Source organism: Taurulus bubalis, assembly GCF_910589615.1.
Source record: "Taurulus bubalis genome assembly, chromosome: 11".
NCBI lineage: Eukaryota > Metazoa > Chordata > Actinopteri > Perciformes > Cottidae > Taurulus > Taurulus bubalis.
In genome coordinates, this window is record NC_136599.1 from 22,075,609 (window position 1) to 22,095,315 (window position 19,707).

The 19,707-nt window shown below is 42.7% G+C and overlaps 1 protein-coding gene across 1 annotated transcript; it reads right to left on the reverse strand.

Annotated features, from left to right (window-relative positions):
- Positions 1–3,768: 3,768 nt before the first annotated feature.
- rnf223 (ring finger protein 223) lies at positions 3,769–4,793 on the reverse strand (the record flags this gene model as incomplete). Its single annotated transcript, XM_079226354.1, has 1 exon — positions 3,769–4,793. One exon carries the CDS (start codon positions 4,791–4,793, stop codon positions 4,077–4,079), a length of 717 nt encoding a protein of 238 aa, XP_079082480.1. The 3' UTR covers positions 3,769–4,076.
- Positions 4,794–19,707: the final 14,914 nt, after the last annotated feature.

The window sequence follows — 19,707 nt, forward strand, 5'->3', positions numbered from 1 at the left end:
ATATATATATATATATATATATATATATATATATATATATATATACGTGTATATATATATATATATATATACGTGTATATATATATATATATATATATACGTGTGTATATATATATATATATACGTGTGTATATATATATATATACGTGTGTATATATATATATATACGTGTGTATATATATATATATACGTGTATATATATATATATATACGTATATATATGCGCTAAAGTGGAAAAGATTATCTGAAGGCACAATTGTGGTCTGCCGTAGATTGTAAAAGTAGTTTGAAGTTCACATTTGACCGGGAGCCGGTGGGGAAGATTCCTGAATGGACGTTTGAGTTAAGCGTGGCTTACCGCCGTCTCTCGGCTTGGTTGCACGGGCTGTCCTCGTTAATCGGCAGGTCTGATGCAGTTCAACATCTGTCGGAGGAGATCGTCGCAAGGAGACAAGGGAAGGGGCGATTACAGTGGGCCAGATGGCCATCTGCCTGAGATTGAAGAATAGATTTGACTCCAAAAAGTAATTTAGAAGATGGCCGTAATCCGGGCTTGATGATAGTAGGGCGAGTAAGCCGACGTCACCGATGTGATAACGAAGACGCTGGTGCCGTGGAGTTCTGAGCCCTCTGCACTGTCTGGCAGATTGTTTGCTATTTTTAGCCTCCGGGGTCGGCACCAAAATATCCTGATCAAATACAATTGCAGATGCGTCGGTGAAATCTGACCGAGCTAATGACCTAACATCCTGAAGTCCTCTCTCACAATAGGAAGACGTCATGATAATGTGCGTTTAGTCTACCTTTTTTATTTAATTGTTTTAATTTAAAGCATCAAAATAAAGCACAAATGAGTGGCACCTGTCGGCGTTTTTTGTGCCCGGACCATTCCTCCTCCTCCTCTCCTCCTCCTCCTCCTCCTCCTCCTCCTCCTCCTCCACAAACAGAAGGGCTCCACTAACCAGGTCAAGGACGCTCAGAGTGGACTCGCCTTGTTGTCTAGGCCGGTTTCTGCTGCTGCAGCTCGCGATCCTTCAAGATTGTTGTAATCAGAACGTACCGGAATAACAGCGCTCAGTCATTGTACTGGAACCTGTCGACCTTGTGGGGGATGTTGACATGAAGCAATAGTGCAAACCGCAGCAGCCATATCATCCTGTTTTAAAGGCTCACACAAGCACAGTCATATTTATTCAGCTCACAGTTGGAGCCTCCTCTATGTACAGATGTCAGTCACATGTCCGTCAGCACGGAGAGCTTTCCCGGTATACATTGTTGCCAATGTGTGTTTTTAATGGTTGATTCCTTTTGTGAATAAAAAGCTGTTTTATGAAGTGTGAGGATGCGTCAGTGAAGGCCTGTCTGTCTAGAAATATATATGCTGCACCACTTGATGTACTTCAGTTTGGACGATGAAGTGTGTGGATCCTTCAGGTTTTTTTCAATTTGTCCTTTTTCCTCTCTGAACTGTGATCTTTGTCCGAGGAACGGCAGATGACAGTTTTTTTTTTGTAATTTTGTGAGAATTTAGATTTTTATTGTATTTCACTTTGCCTCGATGGGTCAAATCTTTTCTTTTTTTTCATGATATGATGATGAAACATCAATACTTGAAAGTGTGAAACTGCTGAATCTCTGGCCTCAGGCTGCGTATGGATGTCCATTGGCTGTGGAAGTATTGTTTTGGTAGAGCACTAGACTTTTCACTTGTTGGTTTATTTTAAATTAGTTTTTTCTAATTGAATGTTTTATCCACTCTTGCTTTTTGTATTGTCTGAATTAATATTATTATTATTTTATTGTTGGTGTAATTTCACCATTGATGAGTACATTGTGGCTCTGAGTTGAACCGGCATACGTGGAGGTATGCAGTAGTATCACGGTATATTTCTTTCTGCTCGTCCTCTTCCTTTTACTTGAACATAATGTCGATGTCCTTGTTTTGATTCCTTGTTTCTCATGTTGGTTGCAGTCTGCCTGAAGTGAGTCGTGCTGTACCGAGTGCTCCCATGTTGTCTGTTCCTCTTCCTGCACTGGGCTCTGCCCAGACGCCGCCTTCTTCTTCTTCTTCTTCCTTTTCTTTTTTTTGCTGTATAGGCTACAACTGCTGATGCAATGAGCTGCCAGAAATGGCATTAAAATGGTTTATTATCATATAGTTTAATAAAAATCTACAATGGCACTATGTTAAGTTACACATGGATTTGGCTTGTTTCTGTTGTGCTTGCTTATGAACCCACAGGGACAGTTTTTTTTTTTTTTTTTTTTTTCCCTACTCCGGTGAAGACAAATGACAAATCCCCTTTTGGAAATAGATTCCTGTGAATGAAAGATCAGTATGGACCTGCAAAGCGCTTTTCTAGTCTTCCGACCACTCAAGGCGCTTTAACACTACATGTCATCATTCACCCATTCACTGGAGGGGCTACGGTTCATAACTCACATTCATGCACTGTACGCACGACTATGGGAGTAATGTGTCTTGCCCAAGGACGTACCGACATGGACTAGATAAACCGCCGGGAATCAAACCGCTGATCCTCTGATTGAAGGACGACCCCGCTCACCACTGAGCCACAGTCGCCCCAGCACAGTATATAAATGAAGTGAGCGTCTCGGCTTCCCCGTAGTGGAGCAGGCGGTCTGAAGACGTGGCTCTCCATCGTATGCACCGTGGTTACCTCTTCGGTTGGATAAAAGTGCCGCCCTGAGTGATGGCCGAGAATATTGCTCAATGAGCGCAAGTTGGCTAATATTCATTTTGTAGAAAGCAAGACGGGAAATGCGTTCCAGAAAAACTCAATTTTTAAACGATAACGACAGATTATTTCACGGCTGAAGGGGCTTGACAAAATTGTGCTTTAGGACTCACCATGACATTACAAAAAGGGGCGCGGTTTGACGTTGGTGCTGGTGTATCTGCTAGTTTCTCCAAGCCACGTTGGGTTTTGAATAAAACAGTTTTCATGTAGCTGCTATCCACAAGGAAATGTGCTGTTTATTCTGCCATATAAGGGAGGAAAATAGACATAAAAAAGAGACACCTTCATAATAGGCCTCTACCTCGAAAATGGGAAATGTAAATGCCCGAGAGAGAAATGAGGCCAACTAGCAATATGCTTGTATTCATTCTTTTACATACAACATTTATTAACGTCTTCTCTTTTTACCTTTTATTCATTTAGGAAAAGAAAAAAATCCTCAACCCAGTTTGAAGCTATTACTGGGCCTTTTTTTTTATTGGTTAACCAAACCATGTTTACAGGCAGTTAACACGGGGCTCCAGGAAGTAGCGCTTCTTGTCTTATCGACCATGTGTCATCAGTGAGCTACTTGGAAACCCCCACATCTAAACTTGTCCTTTATCTGACCGCCTGCTCCAGGAATAAATACGGTTAAAGGAGGGCTTCCGTCTTCATAGTGATGGGTTTAAGGTTCAGACGGGAAGGAAATGACACCCAGCAGTCAGTTAAACGGCTCGACCGCGTCGCAAAGTTGACCCCGTAACCAACACTTTTTCATTTCCGCTCGGGCGCGCCAGGAGCTGTGTGCTATTTGAGGAGAATTTAATACACCTGCTGTTCACAGAGATTAAACCACAAACTGACGCTGCAGTGAATTTAGTTTTAAAGACGTAGAGAAACATGTCAGATCACAATAAAGATGATGTCGATCAAAATAATGAGGCTGTCGGGCACGAACGTTTTGTTATTTCCCAGAAACGTGATCTGAGTCAATACCTCACTTTTTTATTATTATTATTATAGTGCTGTAAACAATGACATATAAAAAAAATGCACAAATCACACGTACGGTTTGAGTTTGGCACATTGGGTTTACATACATTTTCTTCAGTTTCAATAAACTTCACTATTTGTTATAACCCAACCAGATATCTGCAAAGCAAAGTTTAGTGCAGTCTGTGTCGCTTTCCACCCTTTCAACTCTGGGGGGGGTCATTCAATTCAGACATCTTCAAATCTGAGGTGTTGACAGTTGTGTGTGTGTGGACACAACTCACAAAAAATGTCCAAGTTATGTACAGTTACATTGAAGTCCAGTCAGTCTGCGTTTACTTAATCAGACCGAGGGGTCTGGGGAAGCAGGCGGAAAGCGGTGGTGGGTATCGTGGTGGGCCGGGGCTCCACACGGTCCTGCATACAGCGCATGTTCCCGCTGCTGAACACGCACTGCAACGGCCACAGCACGACGACAACGAGCAGCACCATGAGCACCACGAAGAGCATCAACCTCTTCCAGTCCGCCAGCCGGTCCAGCAGGCCAAAGGTTCTGGTCTCCGTCTGGATCGGAGCGTCCACCGTCTTGTTGGCCCCGATGTCGATGCAGATGCAGAAGCCCTTGGGGCTCTTGGGGTCGCCCAATTCAACGTCACGCGCGGAGCTTTTGTAGCACAGCTTCTCGCCCTCCAGCCACACCGGTTCCTCCTGCTGCTGGTGGCTGGGCAGCTTGCAGAGGACCTCGCGGCTGGTGGTCAGGGCCGGAGGTCCGTCCTCGGGCAGCGTGGTGGGGTGGCGGCAGAAGGGGCAGGAGAGGTGATTGCTGCTGCCGTTACCGTCCTGGTCGGCCAGCGAGACCGCCATGAGGCGGGAGAGGCACTCCAGGCAGAAGGTGTGGGTGCACTCCAGCACCTTGGGTGTTTTGAAGACATTGTCGTAGGTGTTGTAGCAGATGGAGCACTCCGGCTGGCTCATGACCGACACCTTCTTCTTCAGCTCTCCAGCCGCGCCCTGGGAGCCCAGCTGCATGTGCCAAATCTGCGGCGACCGTTCCATTTTAGGGAGTAAAAGCCTAAGTAAAAGTCTTCCTGGTTTAAGTCTCCTTCGGACTCGTCGGCCCTTCTTGGTCAGTCCTTCTGAATCGTCTGAAAAATAGAAAAAGGATAACAAGTAGATTAGATTTGGTATTGCAGATGGTGTTTTGTGGCTTGTTTCACACAAGTACAACCATAATCTCAACAAGTTAACAGGATTTCAGACAATCAGTGCATGTGGAAGGTTAAACTTTGTACTATTTTTACCCTCGCGTAGCCGCACAGCTGTTACTGCGAGGCCGACAGGATTTTGTTCTGTCAATGAGTAATTGAAAAGGTACAATGTGATGCAAAATGGGACATTTGGGGATTGACCAAAGCAACACCAACAAGCGCAAGTAGTTGATGACATGCCAAGACAGTTACGGAAAGGTCAAAGTCCACCCCATATGGTGTGTGGGTGACACGGATTTCTGTGGAATTAGAGCCTCTGTTTGTTTTGCTTGCTCATGACCTGAGCAGAGAGTGCACACTGATGAGGAAGGATACTTCTGCACTTATCTGCTCAAAACTTTTGTGAATATTCATTTAGAGAGAATAGTCCTATAGTGCTATTTTAAACTTGTGAAATCCACTGCCACGGTTGGCTTTTAATCCAACACCCTGCAGGTGACACCTTCATATTTATAGGATTTCGGTCGAATATAATAAAATGTTTTAACGGTAGCAGACGTACACCGGCTGGGACAGGGAGTCCTCGGGCCCTTCTTGCGTCTGATAAAGCTGATAAAAGATTGTTTTTAGGGCGAGCTACAGTACGTCGGCTTACCTGGAACCGAATCGGGGAGAAACACAGGCTGCTTTGTTAATGTGACTTTTTGAGCCTGTGTTTTTAATTCTGTACTGACAGCCCAGTACAGGGGACATTGCAGGTTTTAATAGACTGGGTTTGGGGTCACCGTGGGCCACCTGGACCCGCAGGGTTGGATAGTTACATCATCTGGGCCAAATCACGGTCTACTTGTCCAATTCTTTTAGATCTATGATAAGAATATTACATGTTGGTAACCGGCTCACTCATACTGTGGGTTCGGTATATGCGGCCAAATAATGTGAAGTAGACTGTGTGTTGTGGATGATGGATAGTCGGAGCACAGGTGCTCTCCTCTCTGTGCCCCGAGGGCTAGTCCTGCCCCAGTACTCCCATCCAGACAAAGTCCCTACTTGTTCTCCGTCTAATCGCTCCATCTACCCTTGAAATTCCTGCATTGCCAACTCTCTCTCTCTTCGTCTCTTCTGAACTCAAACACGCGTTAGCGAGACGAGGACAAGTTTTCTGTATAATTACACCTATCTTTATCAGTTCTAAGCGTAGCCTCGTCATTTCCAAGAGCCTCCTGTACTATAATTAATATATATATATATATATCTCTATCTCAGTGGCGGGCCATGCATTTTCGACCTGGGCCTTCTGTGCCGTCTGATATCGTATACATAAATACGCTCATGACGGGATGCTGCTTCATTAACGAACAGTGCATGTAGTCCACATCAACAAGCAGTCACATTTAGTTATAACAAAACATGACAAAACAAAACTGCGGCATTAAAACACTGCACACTCAAGATCAGAAGGTTTTTCAGACCGCGCACATTTTTCAGACCGCACAAACGATTTTTTTTCAGGGGTTAAAAATCTTTTTTGCGCCAGTGTTTCTGAGATAGGAGTGAGCCATCTCCTCAATAATAAGATCTTTGATGTGACGAGTCTTCTTGGCCAATCAGCGTCCGTTAGCACCCCCCACCCCCGCTGTCCTCCTCCGGGCGTCAGGAGTGAAGCTCGCCCAGAGCGCCACATGAGCTCGGGCCGGCGCTGTTGAGGCTCCTCTTGGCGGGCCCTGCTCCAGCAGCTATAGGCTACCATGGCGAAAAGAAAGGCAGAGCAGGCGCCCCAGAAAAAGGTCTGCCTAACGTTCAACATGAGTGGCAATTCACGTGAAATATTCCCAAATCCCCTTCACAAGCGATCTCACTGTTAAAAACATACATTCAAATTAGCAAAAGCCAGCAAGCCTTTCTCTGAAGGAGAGTTTTTGAAATAATGTATGGTAGAAACAGCAGGTCTCTTATGTCCAGAGAGCAAAAACAAATTTGAAAAATTGAGTTTATCACGCAGAACAGTGACTCAGCGTGTAGAACAAATTGATGAAGATTTAACCAGCGAGTTGAACAAAAAAGCCGAGTCATGTACGTTATATTCTCACACCGCCCCCTGCCGGCCTCGCCGTCGTCCAGTGTAGAGCCACGGGTCTCACACCGCCCAGCACCCCCTGTGGCGGACCACAGGCTCCCCACCTTCCCTTTGGCTCCAATAATCTGTTTTACCAGATACTCATACTCTCATGTGGTCTGCATTTGGGTCCGCAACATTGTCCTCCTGTGACAGGTTCACACAAACACTCTCCATCCATCTGATACTGGCCCGGCCCGTCTGTCAAATTCTTTTATTCAATGTGGCCCCTGAGCCAAAAGGTTGGCCCACCCCTGCTCTAGAGTCAGCGGACAACAGGTCATCAGCTCACCTGGCTTTGCGGTCAAACTAAAGGGTTGTACAATGTAAAGCAGAGTCTAATGTTTACTTCTTTCCAACCTCTTTGTGTCAGACTCAGCTGTTTGTCTCTTTCGCTCAACTGTCATCCACAACGCTGCCCTAACCTGTTCTCAGTATGAGAAGCAAATGAAACTTGATCTACCTGCTGTTTAAACTGTGGGAGGAGGGGGTTTAACTACTGCTGACAGTTTAACTGAATGTGAGGTTGAGGGCAAACAGACCGGAACATGTACAGAGAGCACATGCAAACACAGACAAAGTAGTAAACACTACAGACTCAGGGGCAATACATGTGCACTGTCACATTGGTTTGTAACTGAATACAGGGAAAGGAATAAGGTAAATAAAAATTATAATATAACAAATTAAAAAAAAAAATCTCTTTTTTTTATTCATTTATGGTCTTCGCTTTAAAAAAAGAAACTGCCTCAATGAAAACAAACAGCCAGCCACAAACTGGTGCAAACAAAAAAAAAGAGATCAAAGGCTTTAGAGTAAAGGTTCGGTTTACCTGTCAGCTGGAGAACTTATCCGATGGTCCTCTCTCGGCTCGGCCCGGCTTCAGATCACTCCCTCTGCGCTCTCAAATGCATTTCCCTGGAGACAAAGTCAAACTGCCTTTCCGAGCCAAGGTCCTCCTCCGTCACTGGTGCGAGTGCTCTGCTGGAGTCACAGGTGTGCGCGTAGGTGTGTGTGCCGGGTTGCCCAGAGGCTGTGTGATAGCTGTGCTGTGTCAGTGTCAGCTCTGGGTCCTCCTTCCTCTGCGACAGCCGGTATCACCTGTGCATAGCTCTGGCTGCTCCCTTTATTTATCTTTTTAACACTTTATGCAAATGAGTAGGGACAGAGCCACGGCCTTGAGGCGGTGGGGGAGGAGGGGAGAAGCCTAAAGTCATCAAGGTAATACACATTATTGCCCTGTCACCCCCCACACCCTCCCTGTCTCTGAGCATATCTTTTCCTCCTCACCTCTTTCTTCCCCCCACCCTCACAAAGACACACTTTACGCAAATACCCCTAAACTCCAATAACACATTCAAGATGATAAAATGTTCCACTGACGGTGGCATTTCATTTGCTTATCAACGATTTCTCCCATCTGCACTTTACAACTCTACATCTTTTCTTTTTTTTTTTCCTCCCCAGGATGACAAAACACCCTACTGCAATGAGACAGCCGATGTAACACCACTACACTGGACATGGAACACAAAAGGATGCAAAGCTGCACACAATGCACATAAAGGGTTCATTTCCATGAAGGGAGAGATAAGGGAACAGGTGGCCGGAGAGGACTGCCTTCCCACCGGAGCGCCGCTCTCCGTGAATAGCCTGTTGTTCCACTTCCTGAGTGGCATACAGTGCCGCTGGCCAGCACGACACATCAGCTGGAGCCGGACTGCTCCCAGTGGGAAGTAGTCACTTTTTTTATTTGACAGGTAAATGACAAAAACAATGTTTAGTCTGAGATTTTGAGATCACCTTCAAGCAGAATTATTTTTTTTCGCCCTCATAATCTGTATTTCAAATACTTTTATGAACATTCATTCAATATTTAAATACATAAGTCCATCCAACAGGGAGAGGCTGCTGCTCATGAAGATTTGCAAGACAGAAAATGACTACTCGTTTTATTTTATGGTAATGATTAATGGCTCTGGGCCATTAGCAATAGTTTCGGCAATAACAGCTGTCCGACTCACTCGGTTATTTAGTAATCCAAACACAAATACTGCCGTATCATATCAGCAAAGTAATTCATTGGACATGAAGTTGCAAGTTCTTTGAGGAAGGAGAAGGTATACAATCAGCAGCTGTCTACTCCCCTTCCTGGAATCCATGAACTTGCCTTTATATTACAGACACATCAAAGATTCAGTGGCTGGCTGGGTGACAGTAATAAGCTACAGGAAGATGTCGTGTGGGATGGTGGGTTGGGTTAGGCGTGTGTGTGTTTGTGTGTGTGTGGGGGCTGTAAAATGACTCAATGTTGACTGTCTCCCCACTCCTGCCTGATAGTAATTCCAAAACAAGAGAGCAACAAATGTTATGTTCAAGGCCACAAACATGTGCTCCTGCATTTTATTTTTCAGGGTACAACATACAATGTTACATCTGAGGCCGCTGGTAGAAATGAGCAGTAGTGTTTGTGTATGCTGGCTTGATGATATGGCCCTTTTGTTTAAGATAAGACAAAATAAAATAGGGTAAATTGCAGGATTACAGCAGCAAGAGATAGTTGTAAAATAAGAAACAAGTAATAAATATAAGTAAACAGTAAAACATAATCCACATTAGCACTCTTATATATACAGAAAGAAAAAACAAGTATTTATACTTCACTGGTTAAAGTGACCAAAAAGTGATTGAAGTGTTTTGTTTTTAGCTCAGTTTGTTGTGTAGTCTGACAGCAGCAGGGAGAAAGGACTTGCGGTACCTCTCCTTCAGACACCGGGGATTAATCAGCCGGTGGCTGAAGGAGCTGTGCAGAGCTAAAGGGTATATGGTCAGTTGTGTCTACATTTTTTTATATGTTTTTTTTAAATATTGATCACATTTTTAAGAACGGATCAAATACCATTCTAGCCATCTGAACGAGTGCTTGTGCCTCGAACAGGCCCTTCTTCACGGCAGTCATTTTGACATGTCATACCAACTACACCGGTGTAATAATGAAATTTAAGTATTGCCCTGTTTCCTGTAGGTGGCCCAGTTCCCATGGTAGCTCTCTGTAATGGATGTGACACACTTAATAGAATGACGTTAATTAATTTAATTAGCTACACCTCTGTTTACACTGCTATGATAAAGGGCGGGGTTATTAACGCTGTAGTTGTAGTGTTGTAGCCACACTAGGTCATGACTATTAGTAGGTCCATTTTTTTAAACTAATAGGAAGCCGTAAACTGATGCCCTACAAATCAAAGTTGAGTTGTTTTTTTCACCACTCCAATGACGCGGTGAAGAGTCACCCAGTCATATTTTTATGTCACCCTGTTTAGTCCTGTCTCCAAAAAGAAATGATGTAAGCCAGATCTCAGAGCTATTTAACTACATGACCGCGTTAACGAGGACGTGAGCAACACGCCTACGACAACGTAGCGACATTTTAGCTGGCCCTGCTCGGCCTGTTGTGTTGATTAATGCCATTTGTAGCGTTGACACAACACACAACTTTGGTACCTTAACCTTTCCTCTATCACCACAAGGACAACACTCTAAAAAGACTCTTTGGTTTATGACCAAATACCTGCAAAACCAATGACCCATCAGCCTCAGCTGTACTTTGTATTTAGCACTAGTGTAAGAGTGAAATTGTATGATGTAAACTTAATTACATGTATTAGTTATGACCACTAGTCGGCGCTGTTCAGGCGTCTGGAGGTGAGAGGGTAAAGTGAGGAGAAGAAGAGGAGGGGGATAGAGAACAGGTGGACTTGGCGGTGCGGCTGTAATGTGGAGTTTGACTAAAGTTATCAGGAAAACCCAGAACGTGTTGGACTGATTTATTCTTGCTGATACACCCACGTCGCTTACACTAGTTAGCAAATGTTAGCGTGCTGGCACGCTAAACTAAGACGGTCAACATCAACATGTGAGCATCGTCATTGTGAACATGTTAGCATCGTCATTGTGAACATGTTAGCATCGTCACTGTGAACATGTTAGCAACGTCACTGTGAACATGTGAGCATCGTCATTGTGAACATGTTAGCAACGTCATTGTGAACGTGTTAGCAACGTCATTGTGAACGTGTTTGCAACGTCACTGTGAACGTGTTAGCATCGTCATTGTGAACATGTTAGCAACGTCATTGTGAACGTGTTAGCAACGTCATTGTGAACGTGTTTGCATCGTCACTGTGAACATGTTAGCAACGTCATTGTGAACGTGTTAGCAACGTCATTGTGAACGTGTTTGCATCGTCATTGTGAACGTGTTTGCATCGTCACTGTGAACATGTTAGCAACGTCACTGTGAACATGTGAGCATCGTCATTGTGAACATGTTAGCAACGTCATTGTGAACGTGTTAGCAACGTCATTGTGAACGTGTTTGCATCGTCACTGTGAACATGTTAGCATCGTCACTGTGAACATGTTAGCATCGTCACTGTGAACATGTTAGCAACGTCATTGTGAACGTGTTAACATCTGATGCTGATAACGACAAAAAAATTTCCCCTTGGGGATTATTAAAGTATATATTCATTCATATATTCATTCATTCATTCATCTTCACTGTGAACATGTTAGCATCGTCATTGTGAACATGTTAGCATTTAGCCACACTGTGCATGCAGCATGTCTATACGGCCTCACAGAGAAGGGTTTGGTCAGTCGTGTCTACCTTTCCACATTTATAAGAACGGCTCTTTACCATTCTGTGCTCATGCCTCAAACAGGCTCTTCTTCACGGAAGCCATTTTGTAATGTCATTGTTCCAGCTACACCGGTATAATAATGACATTAATTATTTCCATGTTTCACGTGGCACAGTTCCCTGGTATGCTAGCTCTCTGAAATGGCATTAACACACTTGAATGGGACCATAATTAATATAACCAGTTACACCTGTGTTTACCCTGCTATGACAAAGGGCCTATTATAATGCTGGTTATTATTAGTAATGCTGTTGTTGTAGTGTTATAGCCAAACTAGGTCATGACTAGGGATTAGTAGGTCAAGTTATCAAGAGTCTTTAAGGTAAATTAGAATCTTGCACCCAGCATGTCTGCACTTCCTGCCTGCATTCTTATCAACAATCAAGGTGCCAGAGCTGACAAGGTTACTCACTGTTAAACTTAAATTAAAAAAAGCCCACATCCAACAAAGGCTAAGGGAGATGTGGAGGGCTGGAATGCATGTTAGTAGAACAAGAGTGAAGAGTTTAGTTTTGGGGGTAAATGTTTTTTCCCCAAAAACACAATGTTTTACTAAAATATAAGCACTAAGGGCTGCAAATATAGCAGACGCTGTAATCTGTGCTCACAGAGACTTCACATTCTGAAGTCACTCATCTGGATGTTTTATATTAAGCTTCTCTATACGAGAGATATACATCCAGAGGCTAATAAATTGTAAAACAAACGACGTAGCCTGCATATTAGATTTTGGTTCAGTCACTAATTTCTTAGAAAACAGAACGGAGGTCATGGTGAGGTCGGACTGGGCATGTTCGAAAGGACTTGAAAACAAAGCGGGTTAACGCGGGAAATATCGATTTACAATCTAATGAGCAGTATATTTAAAGGTTTACTGCAAGCCAGTCCAGGTCGTGGATTTATCTTTACGACCCACGACCATAACATTCTCGTTCCTCTTGAAATTATCTTTGGCCCTGCGGCTCCGACTGTAGTGCTCTGTGTTTTCGTGACAAGTCTTTATCGCGGAAGAAGGACGTATATAATGCATGCAACTCTAACGCTAGCTGTTGCCGGACATGTTGGCAACAGCTAGCAGGGCTTTTCCACCTTCCGACGTCCATCGGCTTCTTTGCCACCAGCAGCATTACGTACATTTTTCCACACATCAGAAATATTGATTTACAATCTTGCACGAGTGCCTTTTACAGTTTACTGAAAGACAGTTCAGGTCATCGCCTTATCTTTATGGCCCACAACCAGAATACAGTCAAATTTAGCTATAAAAACTCTTTGACCCTGCGGATCCCTGTGTTTTCCTGCCAAGTCTTTCTCGAGGAAGAAGGAAGTGTTAATGATTCTCAGGGTCACATTTTTAAGAAATCAACAAAAGTTTCCCAATCTATTTGGGATGTACCTTCCTCGGAAATGAGGACGAGTTAAAGCACGTCACTAACATCGCATCACAGTTCTTGGAATAGCTTTCCACAACAAAGATCCATCTTTTCAAATCCGGCTATGCTATATTTCTTGTTTGGTTTGAGATCATCATTTTTTCCGGCACGCTGGCCTTCACTGTCAACGTGCGGCTTTGTTGTTATATTCATGTGTTCAGGTTTATTCTGTCTATTTTATGCATAATTGCATGCCTCTCTTGGAAAATGATAATACTGTTAAACTCAAATGTCACTTTTTTAATGCATGATATGTTGTTCTTGTCTTTTTCTTTTTGTGTGTAACATGGAGTTGATGAAAAGTCTCATTTTAGCTGTATGGCCATGTGAGTATTGTTCAAAGATGTCAACCTATCCCTTCTCCTTCTTTTTAATCAACTGAGCCAGTTGAGATACAGTTTCCAGAAGCTAATTTACCAACTGGGAAAAAATAACACAGCAATCCCGAGAAAAGTACTCCAAATGTATTGCTTGCACGGTACCTGGGGAGTCAACCAACATGGTACATATGGTGCACAGTGCAAATCGAGTGGGAAGAATGTGGGGGCGAATCAATAGAAGCCAACATGAGACTCCCGAGCAGCGTAATCCAGCGGTCCAGTTTCCCCCCAGAAGTCTAATAGCGGAAGGAAAGGTGGTTTTATTGGTAGGAGTAGTCAAAGTAAGTGGCAAGAATAATGTTATTAAAGCATCATGGAGGCAAGGCAAAGCAGCGCCGCTGTGCCTGTTTTCGGACAATTTTTATTTTATTTTGTTTGAACGTTTCCTTTTATTATCCAATTATCTCCAGAACCACATCGTTGTTTAACTTCATTTAAAGTTCTACAGTTCCACAACCCTTGTGAGAAGATACATATGGTGTAAAACATAATTAAAGTAACTGTTAAGTATTTACGTAAACTCCACCGACTATACTGCTGCTCCGTCAGCTTGCCGCGGCGGCCGTAAGGTTTCACTAAATCTATGATAAATACCCTTTACAAAGTCGGATTTCCCTAACAAACACATCTCAGTAATCGTACAGGCTTGTGGGAGTCTAACAAAGTAATCAAAATCCTTACGAACTCAATATTAGTACCTGTAAAATCACAAATCGGCCGGAGGTTTCTTTTTTTCTTCTCTGTCTCACAAATCCGCTTCCTGTGACTTACGCGTACCCCCACATTTCTAGAAACACCTCACACAGCAAGGGGGAAGGCTTATGCAAATGTTAATACCCAGCAGCCTCTGGTGAGACAATGTATTGTCATAAAACAAGTAACCTTTCTATTTTTGAACCGAACGACACGTTTTTTTTGACTAAAACACCTTCCCAATATATCAAAGCTTGGTTTTACAGTGGTTTTTGTCCTAAGCTTTCCAAAAAGGTGTCCTATTAGTATTTTGGATGTTGGTAAGGGCCTGAAACATGGAGTTTGTAAAAGTCGGCTACTTTTTTGGGGGGGAAATCTAGCATAGATCATGCTGGACATTAATAGTTATGATCAAAATATGTTAAAAAAGTGTTTTTTTTGAAAATATACATTTTATTCACAAATAAATTCTGAAAAAAATGATACAAGTAATATAACTCATTTGGGGTTCATAGGACTACTTGAATAAAGTAAATACGTAAAAAAAGAACCAAATACGAGCCTCAGGTTTCAAGAGGTTAAGTGAAGTTGAGCAGGGACGTGTAAACATATGTAATTGTCCTGATGGATGCCGCCGGGCTGTGTTGTTCAGAACCTGCATTGAGATCCAACCAACAGAGTCGTTCAGAGGCCCTGCAGAAGGGACCTGGTGATATACTGTACTTTACTGTAGTTGGATATCGCACATAAACTACCCTCACTTTGCACACAGCCCACAGCCCCAGGGCTTTGATTTGAACCGGTCACATTCTGTGAGCCCTAAAGAACCGATCTCATTGACATGACCAGGCTAAAAAAAACCTAAGTAGTTATATTACAAACACTTTAGAAGACCAATGTTCAAATTTGTAGTCCTGCTCCATTTTTTACAATTTGGTATCGATGACAATATTTTCCACAAGCCTGTTTTGGGATTTATTGGCTTTGATTTGAGTTGCAGCGAGTAAATTATGCAGGATTTATGTAATTGATCAAACCCGTCCTAAAGGAAGGCGTCAAACATCCATTAAAGGAAGTGAAAGGAAACAGTTTGTCTCCACGGGGCGGGCCTTGGCAGGTAGAAAGTGTGTGTACGTTTGCATCAGGCCTCTGAGACTTTCTCTGTTTGGCAATATTCTATATTTTTGTTATTGTCCTCAAATTGTCCCAAAATCCCACCCCATACCAAAACAAGACATTTGAAGTCGTCAAAGTAGGAAAAGCACAGGTACAATTTCATTAATGCCGGCTCGGTTCCATCGAGTGTCCTCGTGAGCCACGGCAGGGGGCCGGCGTGCACAATAGCATGAACCTGAAACTAGCTCACTGAAAACAACAGTAGTTTCAAAACAAAAACAAAAGCTGTAATGCCGGTTGGAAAAAAGAAAAGAAGAAAGAACCGTCTCTCATATTTACCAACCTCTCTGTATAGATCTCAGCCTCAAGCCAATTGGTTAATGCAGAAGATGTTAATCTTAAATAAAAACTACTTTGAATATAGTTGATTTTACTGGACTGAACTGTCGTCTTTAGCAGACTTCACTCAAACAGAAGACGGACAGATGTGGAAGTTCAGTGAGTAATCCACATTCACCAGACTTATCTTTCAACCTGAGCCTGACAAGTCTCGTACTGTATACGTTAAAGCTGTAACTATATAGTGTTAAAAGACCATATGGAATTAAAGCTCAAACAAACAGTTCATATTAGTAATCATGTTCCAAGGATATTTATAATCTGTTGATCTGTCCCAAGTAGCCCTTCAGTGCATTGGGCTCTGCAGCTTGTTACATGGAGACAGTGCCCCCATGTGGCCACGGGGTGACGTACATGTATGATGTGGCTCTAATGCTCTTGTACGTTATGGCTCATTGCAATGTGCCTCTCATGTTGAGCTTACCCGTGTGTGTAATACCAACTAGCTTCATTGTAATACATAATACTTTGTAATGCGTTCATGCAAAGGGGGCTTTTGGGGAAACGCATGACATCTGCAGGTGTCAAACATAAACCCACTCAATTGATTCACAACACAAGGTTAGTTAATAATTCATTCATAGGTAGGGATAGGCATCTTCGGGTTTTTGTTACTACTAGGAGCTACTCTCATCGATACTCGCTTCTTCTTCATGACAGCCAATGCTTTTAAAAACACATGTAGAGTAAAAAAATAAATAAATTCAGAACAGGATTAGAAGTTATCTATAATTTATAATCATCAAATAATTTGGATATAACTAAATGTTGTTTCGAGAGCATCAACAGTAATGTTTACAACAGTTAGGTCACTATAAACTATATTTAGTATGATGGTATGATTCCTTTATAGCAGAGGGTCGGCCTCTATGGTGTAAAAGAGACGGCCAGTGTTTTGGGTTTAATCTTCTTCACACTGCAAATCATATATAATAATCACTCATCACATATCCGCTCTGTGTCAGTAACCTTGGTACCCGGCGTGTGCTGTGGTTTATGGTTTCAATCGCTAGTTTCAGGTATTCTTCAATACAGCATATTGTTTATTTAGTAAATTATGGTCCCATTTAGAGTCAAGTAAACCTATTACACACGGTCTATTGTTAGCCACAACTTCAGCACAGGCCCTTAAGGTGGGCTGGCTTTTAAGGTGGACCAGAGTTTAACTCAATTTACCGCCTTTAGGCACACAGAGCAGGAATGATCGGCCTCACACTCGTTTCCAGACGCGGAAACGAGACTCCTAAACATTTGTCCTTAAACTTGGGTTTCCCCACTAGCAAGGTCGTTTACCGCCCAGACGTGAGCGTGGACCTTTAGGCGACGTTACCAGGCTTCAATCAGACGGGTCAGTTGGCGCGCTGCCCTTGTCCTCATCAGATGAAGTCAAATGTAGCAGAATGCCATAAATAAACTACAGAGAACATGAAATGCATGCTAACTTTAGCGTACAACCTCTTTGGACAAATATACATAATTGAAAACCAGCTTCAGGCTTTTTGAGATCCTCGTGGGCACCCTGTTAATGTAAAAAAAGAAGTGCAGTAAATGGCTTGAAAGTTGACAGTCAGAGTCAGTCAGTGTAAACAGAGTTCTATTGAACAGCTCAGCCAAGCTTCGACTGTGAATGAAGTTAAAATGTTATTTGAGCTGACTTTCCCCGTTCATTTTCTCAAAAGCAGTAAAACCGCATTGCATTTTACATGGTCATATAGGGTCACATTGAAGGACATCTCGTGGATTTATTCTCATGAGAGTTCAAAAGGTGAGGAAGTCATCAATATGTGAAAATTCATGTTGACTTAAACAAGAAATATCACACACACACATTCTGTACTGTAGTTATGAGATTGTATTTGGAGAAACTTCAAGGTAACCAGCAGGCCGATGCTCCCATCAGAAGTGCTCTTCACTTGATCACATTCACAGTTTGGTGGCAGAAGTAAACTGGTGCATGACAGATTCTTTCAGATTGTGCTCCGTCTGCTATTGCACAACAACTCACCGAGTCACAGGCAGGTCTCACCAAAGGAGCATCGCCACAGAAAGAGCCGGAGATGTGTATGTTTTATCCCCTTGAAAGGACAAGCTGCTTGTGTTTTGTATTCTGCATTTTCCCCAAAGGTAAAACATATTTTGCTCGGCATCATGGAGGGTTTTGACGAGTCACATCTGCTTGCAAATTATAGCTTAAAATCACACACCGCTCCGAAAGAGCAGCGTTAAGAATGAAAACCCTGTAATCCACGCCAGCATTCGCAGAAGAGAGACATATTAAATGTGGCACAATGGCATGATGGGACAAATGTAAGGCTTCAATAAAAGAGGGGAGACACTTATAAAGACAGCTGGTTAGCACATTACAGATTCTCACACGCAGATATTGCACTTTTCAAAGCATTACTACGAACAAAAAAAACAAAAATGTGTCACTCTGACAATGTTCTTCAGCGAGAGGGACTTTTTTACAAAAAGAAATCTGGAGGAAAAGAAAAGAGATGAGATTAGACAGCTTCCTGCTAGGTCCATGCCAACCGTAGAAAAAATAAAACGGAGGAAGTGACATTGTCAAACTACACAAAATCAGGTTTGCATACATTACTCTACTAGTTTTTCAAAAAAATATTTTTGTTTTGCAAATGCACTGGTGTTGACCGTTTCAATAGAATTGATGGAAACCTATTCAATAATCTCACACCTAGTTTTAATAACGGACTTAATTAACCACGACACGCCAACAACGTTGTCTATGATGAGCAGTTTTAAACATAGAAAAAAGTATGTCCATATTGTCTTTTTAATTCTTCTTCTTTGTCTAAACGTGGCCTACATTACCCACAATGAGACTCAACATGCCAAAGATTCAGGGCCATTTGCTTCACCAGAGGAGAGGGCTACTTTCTATCTATATATAATATATATATATATATATATATATATATATACATACAAGTTCAATTTATCAGACTTTTTTGCAGCTACCCCTCTGGACCCTCTTTTCCCCACATATACTCAAGACCTGTACACAGACTTTGATGTATAAAATCTGTGGAAGTCCCCTTTAAAACATATATGTTAAATCTGATATTTCCCCTGTACAGGCCATTAATAAACATGTTCCTACATCTGTATTTTTTTATTAAATTCCGACACACTTGCTGAACAAGGCTGTGCAGTGGAGATGCCTGGAGGTGGATGCACACCCCTCCATGTGCTGCATTGAGGCTAACAAGGGGAGCTCTGACCAGGGCAGTGCTGGGCCGGACCAAGCCCCGACCACAGCTATGTGGTGTTTGTTCAGCCTACCTGCCCAGGGCTAAATACAGACAGGGATAGAGCAGGGATGGCAACGCTTCCACTGGAATTAAGATGGGACTGCAAACTTTCCCTTGGAAAACGACTCTCAGGTATACATTCAAGATGGCACAACGAGGGCCGTGACAAGTTTAATAAGACAAGCCCGGGCAATGTTTTTTGAGCTTATAGTCATAGGGTAGGAGGTGATCTTTTTTTAAATATATATTGTCGAGCATATTTCTATTTGGAATGAGTTCATGTGCAAAAGTCGACAGCGCAAGTGACTTTCCATGTGAAGAGAAAAAAAAAGGAAGAAAGAGAAACCCCTCCCTTCTTTCACATAAAATTAATTTTCACAAAATCATGAGCCTAAATCCTTACTCACGCACACACTATAACAATAAATACTTAAATGCACTGACATACATAAATGAATGCCATCCAGAGATGTTCTATTGCAGATGCGTCGATTGGATCGGCCGCGTTGAGTTTCACAGTCGGCACATACCACCGATGGGAGAGGAGAACCCGCTCCTCAGAAGTGTGATAACTTGAATTTATTGGCTCATTAGTTCTCAGAAGAACAAGCCAATGGAGGACTGTTACTGTAGTCGGCATGGCA